The sequence below is a fragment of the Typopeltis vanoorti genome, chromosome 5 (genome assembly GCF_054136105.1).
Source record: "Typopeltis vanoorti isolate ZY-2024b chromosome 5, IOZ_Tvanoo_1.0, whole genome shotgun sequence".
In the NCBI taxonomy this organism is placed as follows: domain Eukaryota; kingdom Metazoa; phylum Arthropoda; class Arachnida; order Uropygi; family Thelyphonidae; genus Typopeltis; species Typopeltis vanoorti.
The window spans coordinates 97,063,195-97,082,900 of NC_143553.1; the positions used below are offsets into that span (position 1 = coordinate 97,063,195).

Here is a 19,706-nt window from a genome sequence, read left to right on the forward strand (position 1 = left end):
CTTTTCCTTTTTCATTGTGTCAGTTGCTTTTTCTAAAGCCTCAAAAAATTCCTCCACTTCTACCTTAGTAGAACCTTCTGTCGGACCATAGGCACAAATAAGTCTCATTGTCCAGTTCCCCGTTCTCATATTTGGCCACATTACTCTACTTGAGACAGACTGCCATTCCAGAAGATTAGTCTCGTATTTTGTGTTGAATACTATGGCTACTCCTTCTTTTCCTTGATTGTCATTGCCTGAATATAACAATTTGTATTTATTGCTCAGAAAGAACTCACCAGTTTTGGTCTTTTTTGTTTCAGTCACCCCTATTATGTCAATCTGGTACTTATCTAATTCCTCAGCTAGCTCCATTTCTTTGCCATTCAGGCTTCTTACATTGATAGTACCGATCTTTAACTCTGGTGATGTTGAGTTGGGGTTTGTTTTCAGATCTGTTCCAGTAACTGACTTTTCGCTGTTCGCCCTGGTTCCCTGGTGAAAACAACGGGGGGGGCCTTGTTTAACCTGGTGACGCCCCAGCCAGCATGAAATTTTGTCATGTTGTACCATCATTTTTTATTTTGGTTTAACCAATAAGAATACTATTTGGTCAGCTAAATCACAAATTGCCAGCCCATCCTCATTCGTTCAGTATCCAAGTAGATACCAACAAGATGCACCACGAGAAGGTGAGGATTGGACATTAGGTCAGAAGCCCTGGTCGGTTCTCCGCATTTCTTTAAAGGCTATGTGGAGGTCTCCTCTCAGTTATACAGCTTTGACCATTAAGCACCCCTAATCCGAAGGATAGGATTAAAAAAAAAAGAAACTTACAATACAAGAGCTAAACACTCTAATATTATAACTAAATTTATTTAACCAAAGAGTTATTCACAAGTTCCTACAATTATTTGAACAATTATGGCATAATCATCTACTTGATATATGGTTTTAATTATCAAACACATTCATTGTTTTGTTTTATGATATTATGCAGACCCCAGCTCTGAGGTTTAGAAGCCAATAAGCTGTTGTACCACAGTGCCACTTCCTGAAATAACGTTATTCACTAATATCATATTTGAAGTAATTCTCTGTCACACTGAAAACCTATTTACGTTAGATATAACATTTTACAGATACTCTTTTCACACAACTTTTTTTCAATGCAAAGACCAGATACAGTGTCAAACATAATTCGTGCCCAAAAGCTGTTCGGAAACCGATTTGTTTGAAAACCGAAAACATTTTCCCATAAGAATTAACGTAAAATAGATTAATCTGTTCCTTCCCAAGCCCCAGATGATTGCTTATTTAAACCTTTATAACAGTACTTCATGAATAAAATCGTATACAAAAACAATGAAAATGCATACAATCTTACACAAAAAGAATAAACACAATAAATAGATAAAAATATACTCGAAAATTTAACTTCACTTTACCTGTACGGAGGAGAGTTGATGGCATAAGTGGAAGGTGGTGAGGAAGGGTTTTTTTTTCTTCTCTTTTCTGTCTCTTGGCACCACTCAACTCTGCTTGAGAGGCACTGGGTCTCTGTCTCACTAATACCCTGTCCAATGAGATTTGTTTTTGCCTGTGATTTAACCACCTTACCGGCCGTTATGGATCAAGTACACATCCGCATATGCTTCGTATCCATCATATATTTCATTGTTGTAACAATGGTATTATAATTTTAATAAGCACTTCACATCCATGATAACGTGAACGTCTATAGACGTCTTGGCCGGTAGCGTGGTTAAGAAGTGTTTCTGAAGTGAGACATGGCATTGTCATTGAAAAGGTTTATGATGTGGTTTGCTACAGTTTTGTCAGGATGATATCTTTCCACAAAACTTTGCACCTCACCCCACTTCACACATATTTCGTTGATCAAAGAACTAGGAACATCTTCCCTTCCTTCCTTCCTCTGAAGACATTTCCTCCACCACCGTCTTTTGCTGCTCCTTCTGAAAGTGTTTCAGTTCTTCCGTAGTGAGCTCATTTCTGTGGTCCTCCACATCAGCATGGCCAACTTCTAAGCCCATGCTTTTGCCCAGAGACACAATATCATAGACAACAGCAACATACTCAGCCTCAAAGCCCTCAATGTCTCTGACTGCTACACAGTCTGGCCACAATTTCCTCCAGGTTGAGTTTATGGCCCTGTAAGTCACTTGCACCAAGGCTTTGTCAAAGATACTTAAGCAATTGGAGGATGTTGAAGTGATTTTTCCAGAATTCTCTGAATATTAATTCTGTGTCAGAGGTCACTTCAAAACACCTTTAAAACTGTGTTTTGGTGTAGAGTTTCTTAAAATTCAAAATGACCTGCTGGTCCATGGGTTGGCTTAGAGGAGGGTTAGTGGGAAGAAACATCACTGTGATAAACTCAAACTCCTCCACCAACTCATCCTCCAAGCCTGGAGGATGAGCAGGAGCATTGTCCATCACAAGAAGACATTTTATTGGCAAATATTTTTCTTGAAAGTATTTTCTCACACTTGGGACAAAGATTTCATGGATCCACTCAATAAAAAATTGCCTGGTTACCCTAATTAGCCCTCCACATAACAGACAATTTACTTTAAATCACGTTATTTTTCTTAAACATCCCCGGATTCTCAGGGTGGTACACAAGTGGCTTGACCATGAAGTCCCCACTTGCATTTCCACATAACAAAAAGAGTCAGCCTATCCTTCATTGGCTTGTGTCCTGACAATATTTTTCCTCCTGAGTGATGTAGGTCCTCCTTGGCAATTTTTCCCAAAATAGAGACCGGTTTCATCACAGTTCAACACTTGTTGGGGAAGAAAAACTCAGCCTCTAATAGCACTAAATTCTTGCAAATATTTCTCAGTGGTTTCCTAGTTCGAACTCGAAGCCTCCCCATGCCTAACCACACTATGTATGCCTTCTCTTAAATTTCTCGAACCACCCTCTACTAGCATTGAACACATCAGTATCACTACTCGTACCAGGTTTTTTTTTTTTTTTTTTTTGCTTGTTTACAGGTCATCGTGTAATGATGACCTGTTAAAAAAATGCACTGAGTGGAGGCTGTGGCATAACTGACATTCTCCTGCTGTACATCTCAGCCTGCAGATCATGTGGTTGCCGGTGTGCCTGTTCGGGAACCGAGATTCTGTTTGAAAACTGGTGCATTTTTTGTTCGGAAACTGATTTGTTTCGAGATGAGCGTCGTTCAACTACTGAGGTTCCACTGTATATAACCCAGTGGTTCTTAACCTGAGGGTGGTAGCGCCCTATGGGGGGCACTGTGAACACTGAGGGGGTAGTAAGCGGTTAGGGAGTGCTGAGGAGGTGGTGAGCATTATAATATTAACAATATAATAATAACCTTAATATAAAAAACTTGAGACTTCGTTTGTCGAACCTTGAACCTGATCTAACTGATAAGCTTAGGCGTTGATGGTTATTCATGACTTATTTTTCACGGTATTAACAACACCACAAATGTAGATGATGTGTTTGCCATCTGGCCCCATGGACAAGACACTTTGGACGCTTTTGTCACCTACCTAAACAGCCAACACCCCAAAATTCACTTCACAGTAGAAAAAGAATCAAATAACTGTCTACCATTTCTTGACACATTAGTCACCCGCCTTTCAGATGGATCACTATCCTTTTCTATTTACAGGAAGCCTACACACACAGGAAGATACCTACATAAACAATCACATCATCATCCAGTCCAACAGTACGGCATTTTAAAAACACTTACACACAGAGCCAGAGCCATTTGTTCTAACGATACAGCTCTGACCACTGAACTCCAGTACCTGCGCCATAAGTTCTTAGCCAACGGCTACAATCCCTACAAAATAGAAAAAATACTACATAGGCCCATTACTCTGCCCCCCCCCCAATACAAAAGAATACATGACCATTTCTATTCCCTATATCAGAGGTACATCGGAAAAGATAGCCAAAGTATTGTTGAAACATGGCCTTCGCACCACCTTCAAGCCTCATGTCAAGCTGGCAACTCTGATCTGCTCGCCAAAGGATAAACTTCACCCTTTAGCACACCCAGGAGTGTATGAAGTTCCATGTGACTGTGACTTGGCCTATTATGGGCAAACAGGAAGATCAGTGAACATCCGCCTGGAAGAACATGAAAGATACATTCACTACTATTACTATGGCAAGTCGGGACTGGCAGACCACGCTTTGGACACTCTTCACACAGGATTAGGTGGAGGAAAACGAATGTGCTATTTAGGAGTCGTTATAGATCTGAAAGATTATTTTTTGAGTCAGCAATGGCTTTGAAGAATTCTCCAAACCTTAACAAATATGGTTGCATTAATTTGCCAAAAATTTGGGAGACGGTTATCCTAAGAAAAGCTCCTGGATAACTGTTTTTTTTTTTTCGTTAGAGGGCGCCAAAAATAGGACTTTAGATCTTTTGTCTTTTGCAATTATATTGTTTCACTCACTCACTGTCGCGTTTACATGTGTGTTGTGCTCTGATGATGCTGAGTTGAAAATCAGCGAAATATTAGCGTTAATAAAACATCCTTGTGGATAAAAGTGTTTGTAGTGTTGTTAATACCGTGAAAAATAAGTCATGAAAAGGAATTGAACCTGATATCGAAAAATTACCAGGATCTCATCATGCTCAGGGTAGCCATTTAATGATTGGCTTATTAGATACAGTAAGTTTACATCTTTTTTGAGTAAAAATTAATTTATATAAACGTCACTAATTTTTAATTAACTATCAGTTCAATTACTATTGAACCAATAATGGTATTTTATAAAGACAAAAGGTCTTAAGAAACCAACTAAATACTACATCTATCTGATGATCTGTTGAGTATGATATTATAAGTTATATATATACATGTAATTTTTACACTGTCATGATTAACCTTTTCTTCAGTTAAAGCATAGTGCTATTAGCGATTTAGCATCGTGTGGCTCATTCTATTTCAAATTAATCGATTGTTTGCATTCTACCTTGTAACAACTGTTTTTAAGCCACTGGTGATAGTCTGTTAATTTCAGACTCAAATATATGGCAGTATATTTAATAAATAATACTTTTACCTTGCGTTTTCATTTATATATTGTATAGAACTATGGCACAAGTTTCTCTAAAAACAAGAAGTAACTTCATGGTGGCAGGGAAACTCATATATAGGGGCTAATGACTAGGCTAATACTAAAGCAATTGATGCAAAGTCATTAGCCTCTATATATGAGTTGCTGTGTAATGAAGTTACTTCAAGCCAAAATTTGTTTGCTTTTGGATAAAGGATGAAACCAAGAATATAATTTCTTGGCATCTTTAATTTATAATATAACAAGTGGAAAAACTGTCAATATCATATGATTATCACTCGCTGCTAATCATGTTTATCCTCATCTGTATATCAGCAAAGGAATGGTTAGTCATATACTTTTAGTTAACAGTGAAATGCATTTACAAGCATATTTAATTACAAAATTTAACAATCTCATCATATGTCTGTTTATTACTAACTCTGGAAGCCTTGGTGATGGCTTCTTCTTCCTTGCAGAAGGAGCACGAATTGCAGCATCTAAAATAAAAAAATAAATAAATAAATATTAGAAAACAAGAATCAATTTTATTACATAAATTTTCTGAATTTTTGCTATCATGCTATGTAACCTATTTGGAAATTTTTTGAAAATCGAAATCTATTTGGAAATTTTTTTTTTTTTTTTTTTTTTACTACTTAATATCACATGAATATATACATTTTACTGCATAAAACCACATTCAAGACACAGCTGTAAACAACAAAACCAAAACAAAATCAGGATTAACTACCAGTAACATGATCAATAAGCAAGCATACAATAAAGAAGTGACCATCATAAGTTCAATTATAAAACTTAGCATTTGTCCACATGCTTTCCTTCATCTCTTATCATTACTTCGATTAGAAATTTTAAAAAAAGCAAGTAACATCCTCCAATCAATTGTCAACCCAAACTAGAAACAAAGAACAATTCTAATCTCATCTAGTTTGCATTTACTAAAGCTATTTGTCTACATACACTTCAATATCCATTTGACTCTCACTATTGTAAACTCACAAGGATCAATGGTATAGTTTGTTATAGATTCCTATAGTGAATTACAACACCACTGTGCCTATGGAATTTTGTTCACAACTTTTCAGTAGTCTTTTATAGTGAGTGAGTGACTGACTTGTTATAATGATGTTTGCTCTAACCACAACACTAACTCACTCAGTCAATAAAATATGTGGTGAAGTTGTCTGGGAAAACAGAAAGTTCAGTACTGTGATGAAGTGAAGAAGTTAAAAGGCAGTTGAGGGAAAGAAGGAACTATCAAAAGTTTGTTTGCAAAGGATACAAAAAATGAATATCATGAGGGAAGTAAAATATTCTGAAGTAAAAATGGAAGAAATAATACTACAAAAGGAATTGAAGACAATAGAGGTGACATGCAAACTGAAGATAAGGAAGTTATTCTAACTGGAATAATTACTTTGAAAAATTATTAAAATGAGCAGTGACAGAAAGTATGATGACAACTACTTCCAGTTGCAGTTACTGAAACTGAAAGGCTGTTGTGAATCATAAATGTGAAAAGCTAGCAGAGTAGATGATATCTGATCAGAAAGATTAAACTATGAAGGTATAAATAATTTTCCCGTGTCCACTGCATAATTCAAAAGCTTAGTCAGAAGGTCAAATTCCATATGTCTGGATGGCTGTCATTCTACCCATCAATAAAAAAATTATCTGAATAAGAAAATTAAAAAGAAATTATCCTGTTGAGTGCTCTAGGTAAGATTTATGTATCCATACTTGCAAAGTTAAAATACTGTAGAGCAGTGTTTTCCAAATGATGGGTCACGAAAGCTAAATGCCGGGTCACCTAAAAAAAACTCTCAAAAACCTAGGTGTTTCATTTTTGGGTTTTCTTTTTTTCAAGAAACTCTAAAATACAAGTAAATAATGTTTAATGGACTAATGAATAAATAATTGAATTAATAGAGACAAAAAACACGCTCCATCTGCGTCTACGTTGGCATTTCGCAGTCTATTTGTTCACAGTAAAGTAGCTCAACTAATGGCAAGGCTAGGCAGCGACAACTACACCACCAGCCAAATCGCTTTGCAGTCTGGCGTTTGTTTTACTCACCCACCACGTACTCACTCTGCTTGTTCAGTTTGAGTTAAGCATCAAAGAGAGAGCGTATTTTTTTATATTTACTGATTACGTGTACCTTGCCCGGTGGGTTCGGCTGAACAACCGTAACCCATTTAATGATGGATAAATGGGTAATAAAACAACAAACAAACAATGTGCCGGTTACAAATTCTTCGATTAGCACCAATGAACAATCGAGTGACGTGCAGCCGGCATGAGTTCTGAGAACAGCACTAACAAACGGCCGTACAATGTGTTGTCTACTACTCTTACAAAAAAGAAGATGTACTGAACATTCAAATCTGTTTTATTTTACCTATTGGCCATAAAAAGTTTAGTGGGTCACGAAGATGAAGTATTAAAATAACTGGGCCACGGAAAAAAAAATTTTGGGAAACCTTGAGGGAAAACTCGAGAAAGATACAACCTGGATTCAAGCTGAAAACAGACATGGACAGATTGGTCAGGCAAGTTTCTAGGATTTCCCAGTGGGCAGATGTATGAATGAGTATAAAACATCTGTAATGGTGTTTTTTAAATCATTCAAACCTAATATTTATTTAAAAAATGTTAATAAAAATGTTTCTCAAACTCATGTGGCAAATGCAATTAAATGCAGATACAAGATCATAATGAATGTGCTTGTGTAGCAGACCATAATGAGATTAATTATTCTGATGTGCTGTACACTGTTGTGCAACTACACATCGGTTATTCAGCATTCATTTATTGCAGCATTTCCTTCTTGAAGAAATGCAATTATTTGGTTCTAAAAAATATCTACACTACAAAGTTCTTTGTCAACATCATCAGCATTAATGATAAATAAGAATGCACAGAAAGCTTTTGCACAGATTGTCAGGCAGGTCAGGTCAGACAAGTTCTGCCTTGGATTTTTCCCAGTGGATGCATTGTGAAAATTGCCTCATGTATGCACTAAAAAATGTGAAAGATTTTTGAATTGTTAGGGTAAATAAAAAGAATGAAAGCTTTAATGCATGTGAAAAGTGTCTTGATAGATTACTGTGATTAGAAATGGGGGGAATGAGTCAGGCCCATAGTACAGGAGCTTTGGCAAGAATTAGTGAAAATGAAATATCTGGAAGATGATATTAAACATCTAAAGAAGAGATTGACTGATGAGAATGAGGAGGAAGTTAGTATTATGAAGAAAAAGTCAAAAGATAATCCTATATCATTGCATGGGGACTCCATCATTAGAGCTGTGATGACTACTAAATTAGTAGTTGTCGTGGGCACAAATGACTTGGGGGGGGGGGGGGGGGGAATGTTGATGGAGACACTAGGAAGTGATTGCACAGGTAAAAGACAATAGTGTTGTTGGAAAAGTTGTTAGCATGTTGCCCAGATATGACAAGTGAATTGAGAGGGAGAGAAGAGATAATAAATGGTAAGATGACACAGCTGTGTGAAGCAAAGGGGATTCAGTTTGGAAATCTATGGAGTGAATTTGAAGGAAAGTTTCAATGGTTAAAATGAAATTTCAATGGTTTGCTGGATTGTATTTGAATGAGTTATGCGTTGGGCATTTAGAAAGGCTATTGTTTTCTGAGAAGGCACAGAGTAAAAAAGTGATGTAGTCAAGTATCACAGTCTACTTGTGAAGCAGGATTGCACAGCTAAACAAATTGTAAGACAGGAGGAAGATGGATATGAGGTTGAAAATGTGGTTGCAGCAGCACAAGGTGATGGAATGCATAAAGGTGAGGACGAGATAGGTACAAATGGAAATCAGAGTTAGGATTGGGAAAATTGGAGTAGTAAGATCAAAGAGAGAGGTGTGGTATAGCAGCTAAAATAGAGAATGTTGGTGTTAGTAGAATGGCCTCAAAGACACAGGAATTGTTATGTTTGTACACAAATGTAAAGAGTATTCGAAACAAGAGAGCTGATTTGCATTGATTGAATCACCCAAAAACTTGGTTGTGTGAAGAGAAAGTGATTTCAGAAATAGAAATGGAAGGATATATAATTTTCCGGAAGGACAGGAATGTGAAAAGAGGAGGGAGAATGCTGTTAATGAGTGCATAGGAATTGTGTTCACAAAGTGTAGACATTGATAGCACATGCACAGATTTTGAATCTGTGTGATGTGAAGCCTGTACATCCTATCAGATATACAGGCTAGTATATCTGATAGGATGCTTATAGATCAGGGAATGTAGAGAATACTAATTGTGAAATGTTTAGGCTAATTGATTGGGCATGAAAAAAGAAGGTGATCTTGATGGAAGACATTAATTACAATAATATAGAATAAAAGGGAGATAGTGTATGGGAACAAGGAGATCGAATTTGCTGAATTTCTGAGAGATAAATATCTTAAGCAGCATGTGACTGAAGCAACTAGAGGCTTTAATTATTATTATTATTACTATGGGCTACTCCAGGGAGTCCTTAGACTCATCGAGGGAGGCCCTAAACATCATGTTCACACAACTGTTCAACATTCTCACAGTATCTATCATACCTTGCCTTGAACTCGCTCACTGTCATAGCACCCACAACAGACTCTGGCAGCTTATTCCACTCATTTACCACTCTAAAAGTAAAGAACCCAGCTCTAACACCCCTGCTAACCACGCTCTTGCCCAGCTTCCATGGGTGTCCCCTAGTTCTCCTACCACCAGTCCTGAATTAATCCTATAGAATCCTTTTAGCAATTTGAATGTCTCAATCATATCTCCCCTTTTCTGCCTATCAACTAGTTTCTGCAACCCACAAATCTTCAACCTGTTCTCATATGGTTCATTCCATAGACCTGCTATCATCTTAGTCACTCGCCTCTGGATCCTCTCCACCTCCTCCCCATCAAGAAGGAACCTAGGTTACCAAATCTGGGCACAGTAGCCGAGATGGGGTCTTATCAAGGCTCGGTACAGAGGTACAATAACTTGCTTGTCTCTGCTTGTCAAGGTATTTTTCAACAACCAAGTGAGTTGATGAGCTGATTTAGCTACTTTCGCAATGTGCCCCCTAAACTTCATTTCCCTATCCACCAACACTCCCAAGTCCCTGGCCTCATCAATCTCTTGAAGTACAGTTCCACCAATGTGGTATACTGCTGCTAATCTTTTCACTCCGAAATGCATAACCTTACATTTTGTCACATTAAATTGACATCCATTCTCCTTAGTCCAGAACTCCAATCTATCTAAGTCATCTTGCAAGACTTTGACATCTTCTGGGTTCACTATCGCCCTACCCAACTTTGCATCAGCGAACAAATGAACTGTCCCACTTAGACCCTTCCCTATATCGTTAATGAACAGATTAAACAGCAGTGGTCCAAGAACAGAACCCTGTGGCACACCACTAGTCACAGGCCGTCTTTTGGACTCTACTCCTGAATAAACTACTCTTTGATATCTCTCCATCAACCACCCAGCTATCCATCTCACTAACCCTATATCCATTCCCATATGTTTTGTAGTTTACGGATTAGAATTCCATGTGGTATCCTGTCAAACGCCTTTGCCAGGTCCAGCAGTATCACTGTAAACCCATTTCCCTTATCCAGTTCAGCCGTCACCCTGTTATAAAACTTGAGCAAGTTATTGAGGCATGATCTACCCTTCACAAAGCCATGCTGTCCTCGGTACAGTATCTCATTTTCATCAATCCATTCCTGTATTTTTCCCTTGACTACTTTCTCCAAGACCTTGTCAACGACTCCTGATATGCTGATCGGTCGGTAATTTGCAATCATAGTCTTGGTTCCTCCTTTATGCAGTGAAACTATTTTCCCCTCTTTCCATGCCTTCGGGACTAAGCCAGACCCGAGACTCAGATTAAACAACATGGTCAAGGGCACTGATAATTCCTTAGCCGCTTCATGCAAGACCCGTGCCGGTATACCATCCAATCCCACTGATGTATTCACATTAAGGTTCTGTAATAGACTATTCACCTCCACTTCATTCATCACAATTCCTGTATAAACTAATGGTTCCTTCATTTTTTCAACGTCACCACCTGGATGATATACTTTTGCAAAGTGCGCGCTCAGTAACTCCACTATATCGACTGGTTCAGTGAACTCTTTACCATCGTCATTCCTTAAAATCATTTTGCCATGTACAGTTTTTTCCTTGCTTGCAGCATATTGAAAGAACTGTTTGGGATTCTCTTTTGCTTGCATAGCTAGTTTCCTTTCATAATCGGCTTTTGCTGTTTTTACCACACTCGTTACCCTTCTGGCCTGCACTTTATACCGTTCGTGTGCCTGCAGGTCACCCCTTTCTTTAAATTCCCTCCATAGTTGTTCCTTTTTTTGCAGCTCAAGCTTAATGGTGTTATTCATCCATTTAACCCCTACTTGTTTCACTATTCGGACCTTAGGTATACAATCTGCCATAACCTCCTGTAAATGCTCTTTGACCACTTCCCATGCTCTATCGTCGTCCAGCCCTTGCAGTTGTACATGCCATGGCACTGATCCAAGCAATCTCCTAAGCTTGTCATACTTGCCAGCACGGTAATTCCACATATACCTTGTCTTAATCACAAATTCCACACCTTTAGCCACCTCCCAGGTCAAGACCTTATGATCACTCTCACCAATAGGTGGCAACATGGTCATATTCATTACAGTTCAAATTTTGAGATGCAATTACCAGGTCAAGCACTCTCACACCCCTAGTATTTTCAATTACATGCATTTCAGATAGTTATCCCTTAATAATTGAATAAAATACATTTCCTTCCTCACATGTGTCCTCTCCTCCTTCCAATCAATGTTACCATAGTTGAAATCCCCCATAATAATTACCCTCCTTCCACTCGTTTCATCAATTTGTTTATGCATACCATCTCCACCATCTATTCCATCACCTGGTCTATAGCAGCACCCAACTGTACATTTTATTCTGCCAGTGTCAATCTCACACCAAATAGCCTCAAATGAGCTCCTTTCACTATCCTGCAATACTTCAATTCTCCTTGGCTGCAGTTCATCAGCTATCATCAATAACACCCCTCCCCCCATTTTATTCTCTCTGTCCCTCCTAAACATACTATAACCTACACATTCTATCCCACTAACTATACCATCTTCCGTCAGCCATGTTTCACTAATGCCAATAACCTGTGGCCCGGAAGAGCCAATCAAGGCCAAAAATTCTTCCTTCTTGTTCCTAATACTCCTGGCATTAGTATACACGAATTGCAGTGATCCCTTTGTCCCACCCCTATCTTGATGTGTTATTCTAAATGTCCCATTCCCATTTTTTGTCCTTAGTGCTGGCTCAGGTACATTATATACATTTTTACACTCAACTATCTCACTGATGTCTGGATATCCACTCCCCCCCCCTCCTTGGTAGTTCTAGTTTTTCGCTGGTTCTGCACATCCATTTTCACTTCATTCAGCAACACTTTTTCCAGTCTCCGCACACCAAATCCATTCAAATGCAGGCCATCCATCTTGTATAAATCCTTTCGCCCATCAAACTCATTCCACACGTCCACAAATTCCACACCATACCATCCGCATAACCTGTGCATAATGTCATTTGTGATTATGGCCCTCCTTCTAAACTCCTCTCTGTCATACCGCGGTAACAGACTCACCATTCTAACCCTGTCACTCTTTTCTTTCGCAAAAATTCAGGGGGCACACGGGATTAGCATCAGTACACTGGGTAGATGAGCTGAGCAGAAAATATGTTAACAGTGCATGGAAGTTTGTAAGATAGTATCTGACACAAGCAATGCATAACTGCTTACCAAGGGTTAAGCGAGGAAATAGAGTACAAGTGAAATGGATGAACAGTGAAATCAAGCAAGCTGTGCTGGAAAAGAAAATGCTATGGAGGAGGTACAAGACAGTTGGTGGTGACTGAATCCAGGAAGAGTATAAAGTGCAGGCTAGGATGGTGACATCAGATTGAATCAAGTGAATCAGAGGCCAAAGTATATCAGAGGGTAACCTCTAATTCACTTGGGGGCCCCTGCTGTTTAACTTGTTTGTAAATGATATATCATGTGAACTGACTGGGATCTTCAGTTTTTTTGCTAATGATGCAAAGTTGGGGAGAATTATAAGCAGCACTATTGATATAAATTCCCTTCAGGAAGATTTGAATAGACTTCTGACTTGGACAAAGGAGTGGAGTTGTAGTTTTTATATTAATAAGTAGAAGGTGTTACATTTTGGAGTGTAGAAATATAAGGCTGTGTACTAGATTGACAGCACCGTACTACAGGAAGTGGATGAGATTAGACATTTGAGAGTGACGGTTGACAGTGGGCTGAAGTTTAGAGGGCATAATGCAAATATTGCCAAGACAGACATCATCGCTATGATAAGAAGCTCTAACATGTAGGGATAAAGAAATGGTTGTGCCACTGTATAAAGCACTGGTCAGACAACACTTGAACTACTGTGCTCACATTTGGTTACCTTGTTTTCAATGTGATGTGGAAAGATTGGAGAGGGTCTGGAGACAAGTTATTAAGACAATATCAGGACTTGGAATGCTGGCTATGGAGAGAAAGAGAGAGAGGTTGAAGAAATGTTGATTGCAGAGTTTGCTGGATGGGAGAAAAAGAGGTAATATGATAAAGATGTTTAAGATGATTAGAGGATTTTATCAGATTAATCCAGAGGGATTATAAAAAGAGCAGAAGGCGAGAGGTGAAGAACCAGAGGCCATCCCTGGAAGTTATGTAAGAGTGTGGTGAAGAGAGGGGCAAAGAGTAGATTTTTTACATGGAGAATTGTCAGTGAATGGAATGCATTACCAGAAAATGTTAAGATTCAGTATGATAAATATGTTGTCAGTGGAATGAACCTTCCATGACAAGTCTGCCAACTCCATGGAGGGTGCAATAATAATAATAACTAGATGTTAATCAGGCCATTCTATCAACTTTGCAGTGTTCTGATATTTCTATGCAATAAACCTAAAAAGATGTTAAATTTTGAAACTTTTGATGGTAATCCCATTGGTTTTGTTTCTATCAGGTTGTCGTCCTCATCCTCAGATGAATGTGAAAGTGATTATTTCTTATACCCAAAACAACCTACATAACTTTTTCAAGTTTCAGCAGAAACAACCTAATCTTAATGGCTAATTTTCTGAATTCCTGAAATTTTTGAATAAGTCCTTTTAGTAGCATTGTTATAAATTTGTAACAATGGCAAATGAAGCCTTGAAAATTGGAAATGTCAATATGTTTGTTGAAAGAGATTTTAAAGAAATGAGAACTAGAATTCAAACAGATTCCTAGAGAAATTTGTGCTGTAACATACAGTGAAATTCAAAAGAGACTTATCATATAAATGAATATAATGTAAATATGGAAAGAAGGTCCATAATCATTATGAACACAATAAATTTAGTTTAATCCTTTATCCAAGTGTAAGTAAACAAAGTTTACACCTGAAAATATTTTCAGGACTGAGGTAAGGTGGTACATCCCTTGGCAACTTGCAGCAAAGGTGGATCAAGATCTCACCACTCCTTGTCTCAGTATCTCCCATAATGCAAAGCACATCTCCTTGCAGACATGTATACTGCTATGCATTAAGGGAAGGGCCACTACCCAGACCGGTTGCGACCTTTATTGAGGTCTCGTCAGTGGGAGGCAGACCCAGGGTGGTGATACTAAGGCAGAAGCAATGGTGAGGTCATATTTACCTATACGAGTTGCCAACCAGTGTACAACCTTATTATTAATTTACTCCGGATTTAGAGAAAGATGTTGGAAGTTTATTTTGCACTTGGTTAGACTATCAAGCATATCAAAAGTTCCTGTCAAATAAGTCAGCTAGTGCTCTTAGAGAATATAGAGACAAGTGCAAGAATGCTAAACACTGCGTAAAAACTAGCTAAACAAAAGTCATGGGAGTACTTTGGCAAGAATATAGAAAATAAATATCAAGAAGGTGGCAAAATATTCTGGAGGTTGTTGAAGAAGCTTAGGAATGGAGGAAAGAGTGCTGTAAAAGGAATTAGTGATGATAAAGGTGACATGAAAACGGGAGAAAAAGATATCCTTGAAGTATGGAGTAATTACTTTGAAAAACTGCTAAATGAAACAAGGAGTGATGATAGCACAGTAGTAAAAAACACTGACCAGGCATGCAGTCAGGAATACATATCATACTTGAAGTAGAAAAAGCCATCAAAGGCTTGAAATGTGGAAAGGCAGCAGGAGTAGATGATATTCGACCAGAAATGCTGAAGTATGGTGGTAGAAGAGTCTTACAGTGGCTGCACGGCATAGTTCAGAAAGCCTGGACAGAGGGACGAATTCCTGATGATTGGAGTAGAGCTCTCATAGTACCCATATATAAAAAGGGAAATAAAACTGAATGTGAGAATTCAGAGGTATTTCCCTACTGAGTGTTCCTAGCAAGATCTATGCAAGTATACTTGAGAAACGGTTGAGAAGAATTGTGGAAGAAAAGCTTGGTGAAGAACAAGCTGGATTCAGGCCAAATAGAGGCTGTCAGGATCAGATCTTCACTTTACGACAAATAGTCGAGAAAGCATGGGAATATAACAAAGATCTGTATTTAAGTTTTGACGATTTGGAAAAGGCATATGACAAGGTGCCAAGAGAGAAGCTATTCAATACTCTGCAGTTGTATGGTGTCAATGGGGCATTATATCAAGCAATACTTAGTCTTTATTTGAGTTGTAAGTCAGCAGTTAGAATTGAAGGAAGTACAGGAAGATGGTTTACTGTTAAATCTGGTGTGAGACAAGGATGTACATTATCCCCTCTGTTATTCATTATCTATATGGATCACATTATGAAGGAAAGTGGAATTAAACATGATATCAAAATTGGAGATGCTAAGGCCAGCTCTTTGCTTTATGCAGATGATGTTATACTTCTAAATAAATCCACTACAAGTCTGCAAGATTCTCTGACTAAATTGAATAGCTGTTGTAATAGATATGGTATGAAGGTCAGCAATAAAAAGACAAAGACAATGAAAATAGGCAGAATCATTGAAAATGTCAACTGTGTTGTGAATGGAGAACCTGTGGAACAAGTAAAACATTTCAGCTATTTAGGCATGATTTTTACAGAAGATGGTAAATTAAATATAGAAATAGACAACAGAATCAGCAAAGCTGGTATGGTGGGAAGTCAATTGAATAAATTCATATGGAATAAGAGAGAAATTAGTCGGAACACTAAATTAGCTGTATACAAGACAGTGTTCAGACCAGTTTTAACTTATGGATCTGAGAGCTGGGTCAGAAGTAAAACACTTGACCAAATACTAGAGACCACAGATATGAGAGTCCTGAGAAAGATTATAGACGTGAACAGATGGCATTAATGGCAATATCATATTAAAAATGAGGATATTAGGAAAGAACTTGACATTGTCAGCATTCAGGAATGCGTTAGCAGAGCTAATCTCGGGTGGTATGGTCACTTAAACAGAATGGGAGAGGAAAGATTAGCAAAACAAGTGTTCTCTGCCAGGTTGGCAGCAAAACGACCCAGAGGAAGACCAAGATATAGGTGGATTGATACAGTACAAAGTGCCTTAGACAATAGAAATATAAGATCTGATAATGTTGGAGTCTTGACAAGTAACAGACTGATTTGGAGGAAAATTGTAGATAGGAAATTAATAATGTAATTTTTTTTTTCATGTAGTACTATCATATTCTGTACACCCCTTGAGGGTACATGGCAGGAATTTGATGATGATGATGGTTAGACTATAATAAATTTAGTTTAATCCTTTATCCAAGTGTAAGAAAACAAAGTTTGCGCCTGAAAATATCTTCAGGACTGAGGTAAGGTGGTACACTCCTTGGCAACTTGCAGCAAAGGTGGACCACTCGGGGTCTGCCTCCCACTGACGAGACCTCAATAAAGGTTCGAAACCGGTCTGGGTAGTGGCCTTTCCCTTAATGCATACCAGTATACATGTCCGCAAGGATATGTGCTTTGCATTATGGGCAGTGGTGTAGCTAGAGTTTTTTCAAGCTAGGGGCAGTCCCTGAGTTTGCCACCCCTCTCAATACACACCAAAAATACTACAAAAAGTCAAAACGACGTATAGGGAAAAATTAAAACACTATGTTTATTTTTGAAGTAAAACTTTAATTTCAACATTCTAAAATGTTATTTTTCTTGCTTTACTGCTAGCAAAATCGTTGATGACATTGTCGAAGTGTATTTCATAGTAATGTGAGTAATTCTTAATCAATTTTATTAAACTGAGGTCTCGAGACCTCAATTTAGAATTAACTGCAAAAGTTAAAAAATGTTCAAAGTGCTGCCCGGGGGCAGACCGCCCCCCCCCCTCTAGTTACGCCTCTGATTATGCGAGAGAGACAAGGAGTGATGAGAGCTTGGTCCACCTTTGCTGCAAGTTGCCAATGGCTATACCACCTTACCTCAGTCCTGAAAATATTTTCAGGCGCAAACTTTGTTTGCTTATACTTGGATAAAGGATTAAACTAAATTTATTAAAGTCTAACCAAGTGCAAAATAAACTTCCAACAACTTTATGAACAATATAAAAATACTGGATTGATTCCAAGAATTTTGAAAATATCCAAAACTGTCTCCAAGAAAATGCCCTTATAAATAAGTGAGTAAGTAAAAAAAAATAGCAATGATATTGCGAAAGAAATATTACTAGTAGAGATGATGGATTTTTGTATTTTCTCCATTTTGCATGACAATGGAAAGACAATTCAGTTCAACTGATGGAAGATGGACTATATTATTATTATCATTATCATCATCCCCAAACTCCCCTTATAGAATTAAAGACTCATTGTAGAAGGTTCCTTTATCACACACACAGCTCATCATACTATACTTAAATATGTTCAAATTCTCTGCTGACACCACACTGTCATGTAATGCATTCTAATCATTCACAACTCACCATGCAAAAAACCTGCTACTCACTTCCTTGTCATACCATCCTTAAACAGCTTCCAGGGATGAACTCTTGTTTTCCCACCATTTCATGAAAAACATCAACATTTTAACAATCTTTTAACAACCCCTTACCAACTTGCACATCTCTATCATATCAACTCTCTCTCTTCCTCCTATCCACTAGAATCTGTAAATTGCATCTTCTTAACTTTTCTTTATACTCAATATTCCAGAGACAAGAAACTACCTTAGTCAACAGCCTCTGGCCCCTTTCCAATATCTCTTTGTATTTTTGAAAAGCAGGTAACCAAATCTATGCACAGTAGCCCATATGGCATAATTAAGGTCTAATACAATGGAGCCACAATCACTTTACTTGTACAAGTCATCCTCCACATCACTACCAGAATTCATTGCATAGTCCTCACAATTTTGCCAATGTGTCCTCTAAATTTTAGATCCTTATCCACCATCCCCACCAAGTGTTAAACTCTGCATCCCATTTTTGTTTTCCAAATTTTGAACCTTACATTTCGCAATACTGAACTGGCATCTCTACTCCTGTGTCCCATTCACTCAGTATATTCAAGTCCTCTTGTAAGGCCACACTGCTCTACATAGTTCTTCCAAACTCTGCATCATCTGCAAATAACTGAATATCTCCATTCAAATCTCCCCAATATCATTAGCATACAGGTTAAACAGCAATGGCTCTAAAACTGACCCCTAAGACATATAATTAGTGACTTTCTTCTAATGGGATATTGCTCCCCCCATACAAAACTTACTGATACCAGATAGCTAATCTCCAACGTAATGCACTAATTTAATATCCAACCCCATCCAATATAGTTTGACTATCAACTTATCACATATTAACCATGCTACTGTCCAAGACGTCTATAGACGTCAAGGTTATCATGGATGTGAAGTGCATATTAAAATTGTAACATCATTGATATTACATTGAAATATATGATGGATACGAAGCATATGAGGATGCATATCTGATCCATAATGGCCATTAAGGTGGTTAATCTATCAGAAGCCTTTGCAAAATCAAAGTATACTACTGTGTATCCAATCTCCCTTGTCCAATGCAGCTGTCACCCTACTATAATAAATAAGCAGATTACTAAAAGATGACTTCCTTTTAGCAAATTTGTGCTGTCCACCAAAGATAATACTACTAGTGTCAACACGATTCTGGTTCTCACAAACCTCTCCAATACTATAACCACAACACCTGACACACAGATTGGCCTATAATTTGATGTTTGAGTTCTGTCATCTCTTTTATGAAGTGGCACAATCTAGACTTCCTGCCACTTCTTTGGAACCGGATACGAGGTGTGATAATTTACTTCCCAGAATGCACCCGTAAAAAAAAACCTAAGTTCGGAACTATACATTAACGGCTACTGTCGCCTTTGAAGTAATCCCCTTGTGCATTTATACATTGGTTTAGATGGTGTTCCCATTTTTGGAAACAGGCCTGGAACTCTTTTTCCGGAATACTCTTGAATTCCTTTATCACATTATGCTGGATATCAGAGATGTCAGAAAATCTTTGACCTTTTAGCGCAGTCTTTAATTTTGGAAACAGCCAGAAATCACACGAAAATAAGTCGGGTGAATAAG

At 38.0% G+C, this 19,706-nt stretch overlaps 1 protein-coding gene across 1 annotated transcript in view; it reads right to left on the reverse strand.

Moving 5' to 3' along the window:
* The window catches only part of LOC150106676 (piRNA biogenesis protein EXD1-like), a 187,764-nt gene that overhangs the window by 144,425 nt on the left and 23,633 nt on the right, over positions 1 to 19,706 (reverse strand). The window contains exon 3 of the mRNA XM_090392627.1: positions 5,502 to 5,559. Within this exon, the coding sequence (XP_090248753.1) occupies positions 5,502 to 5,559 (58 nt within the window). The remainder of the gene's footprint in view (positions 1 to 5,501; positions 5,560 to 19,706) is intronic.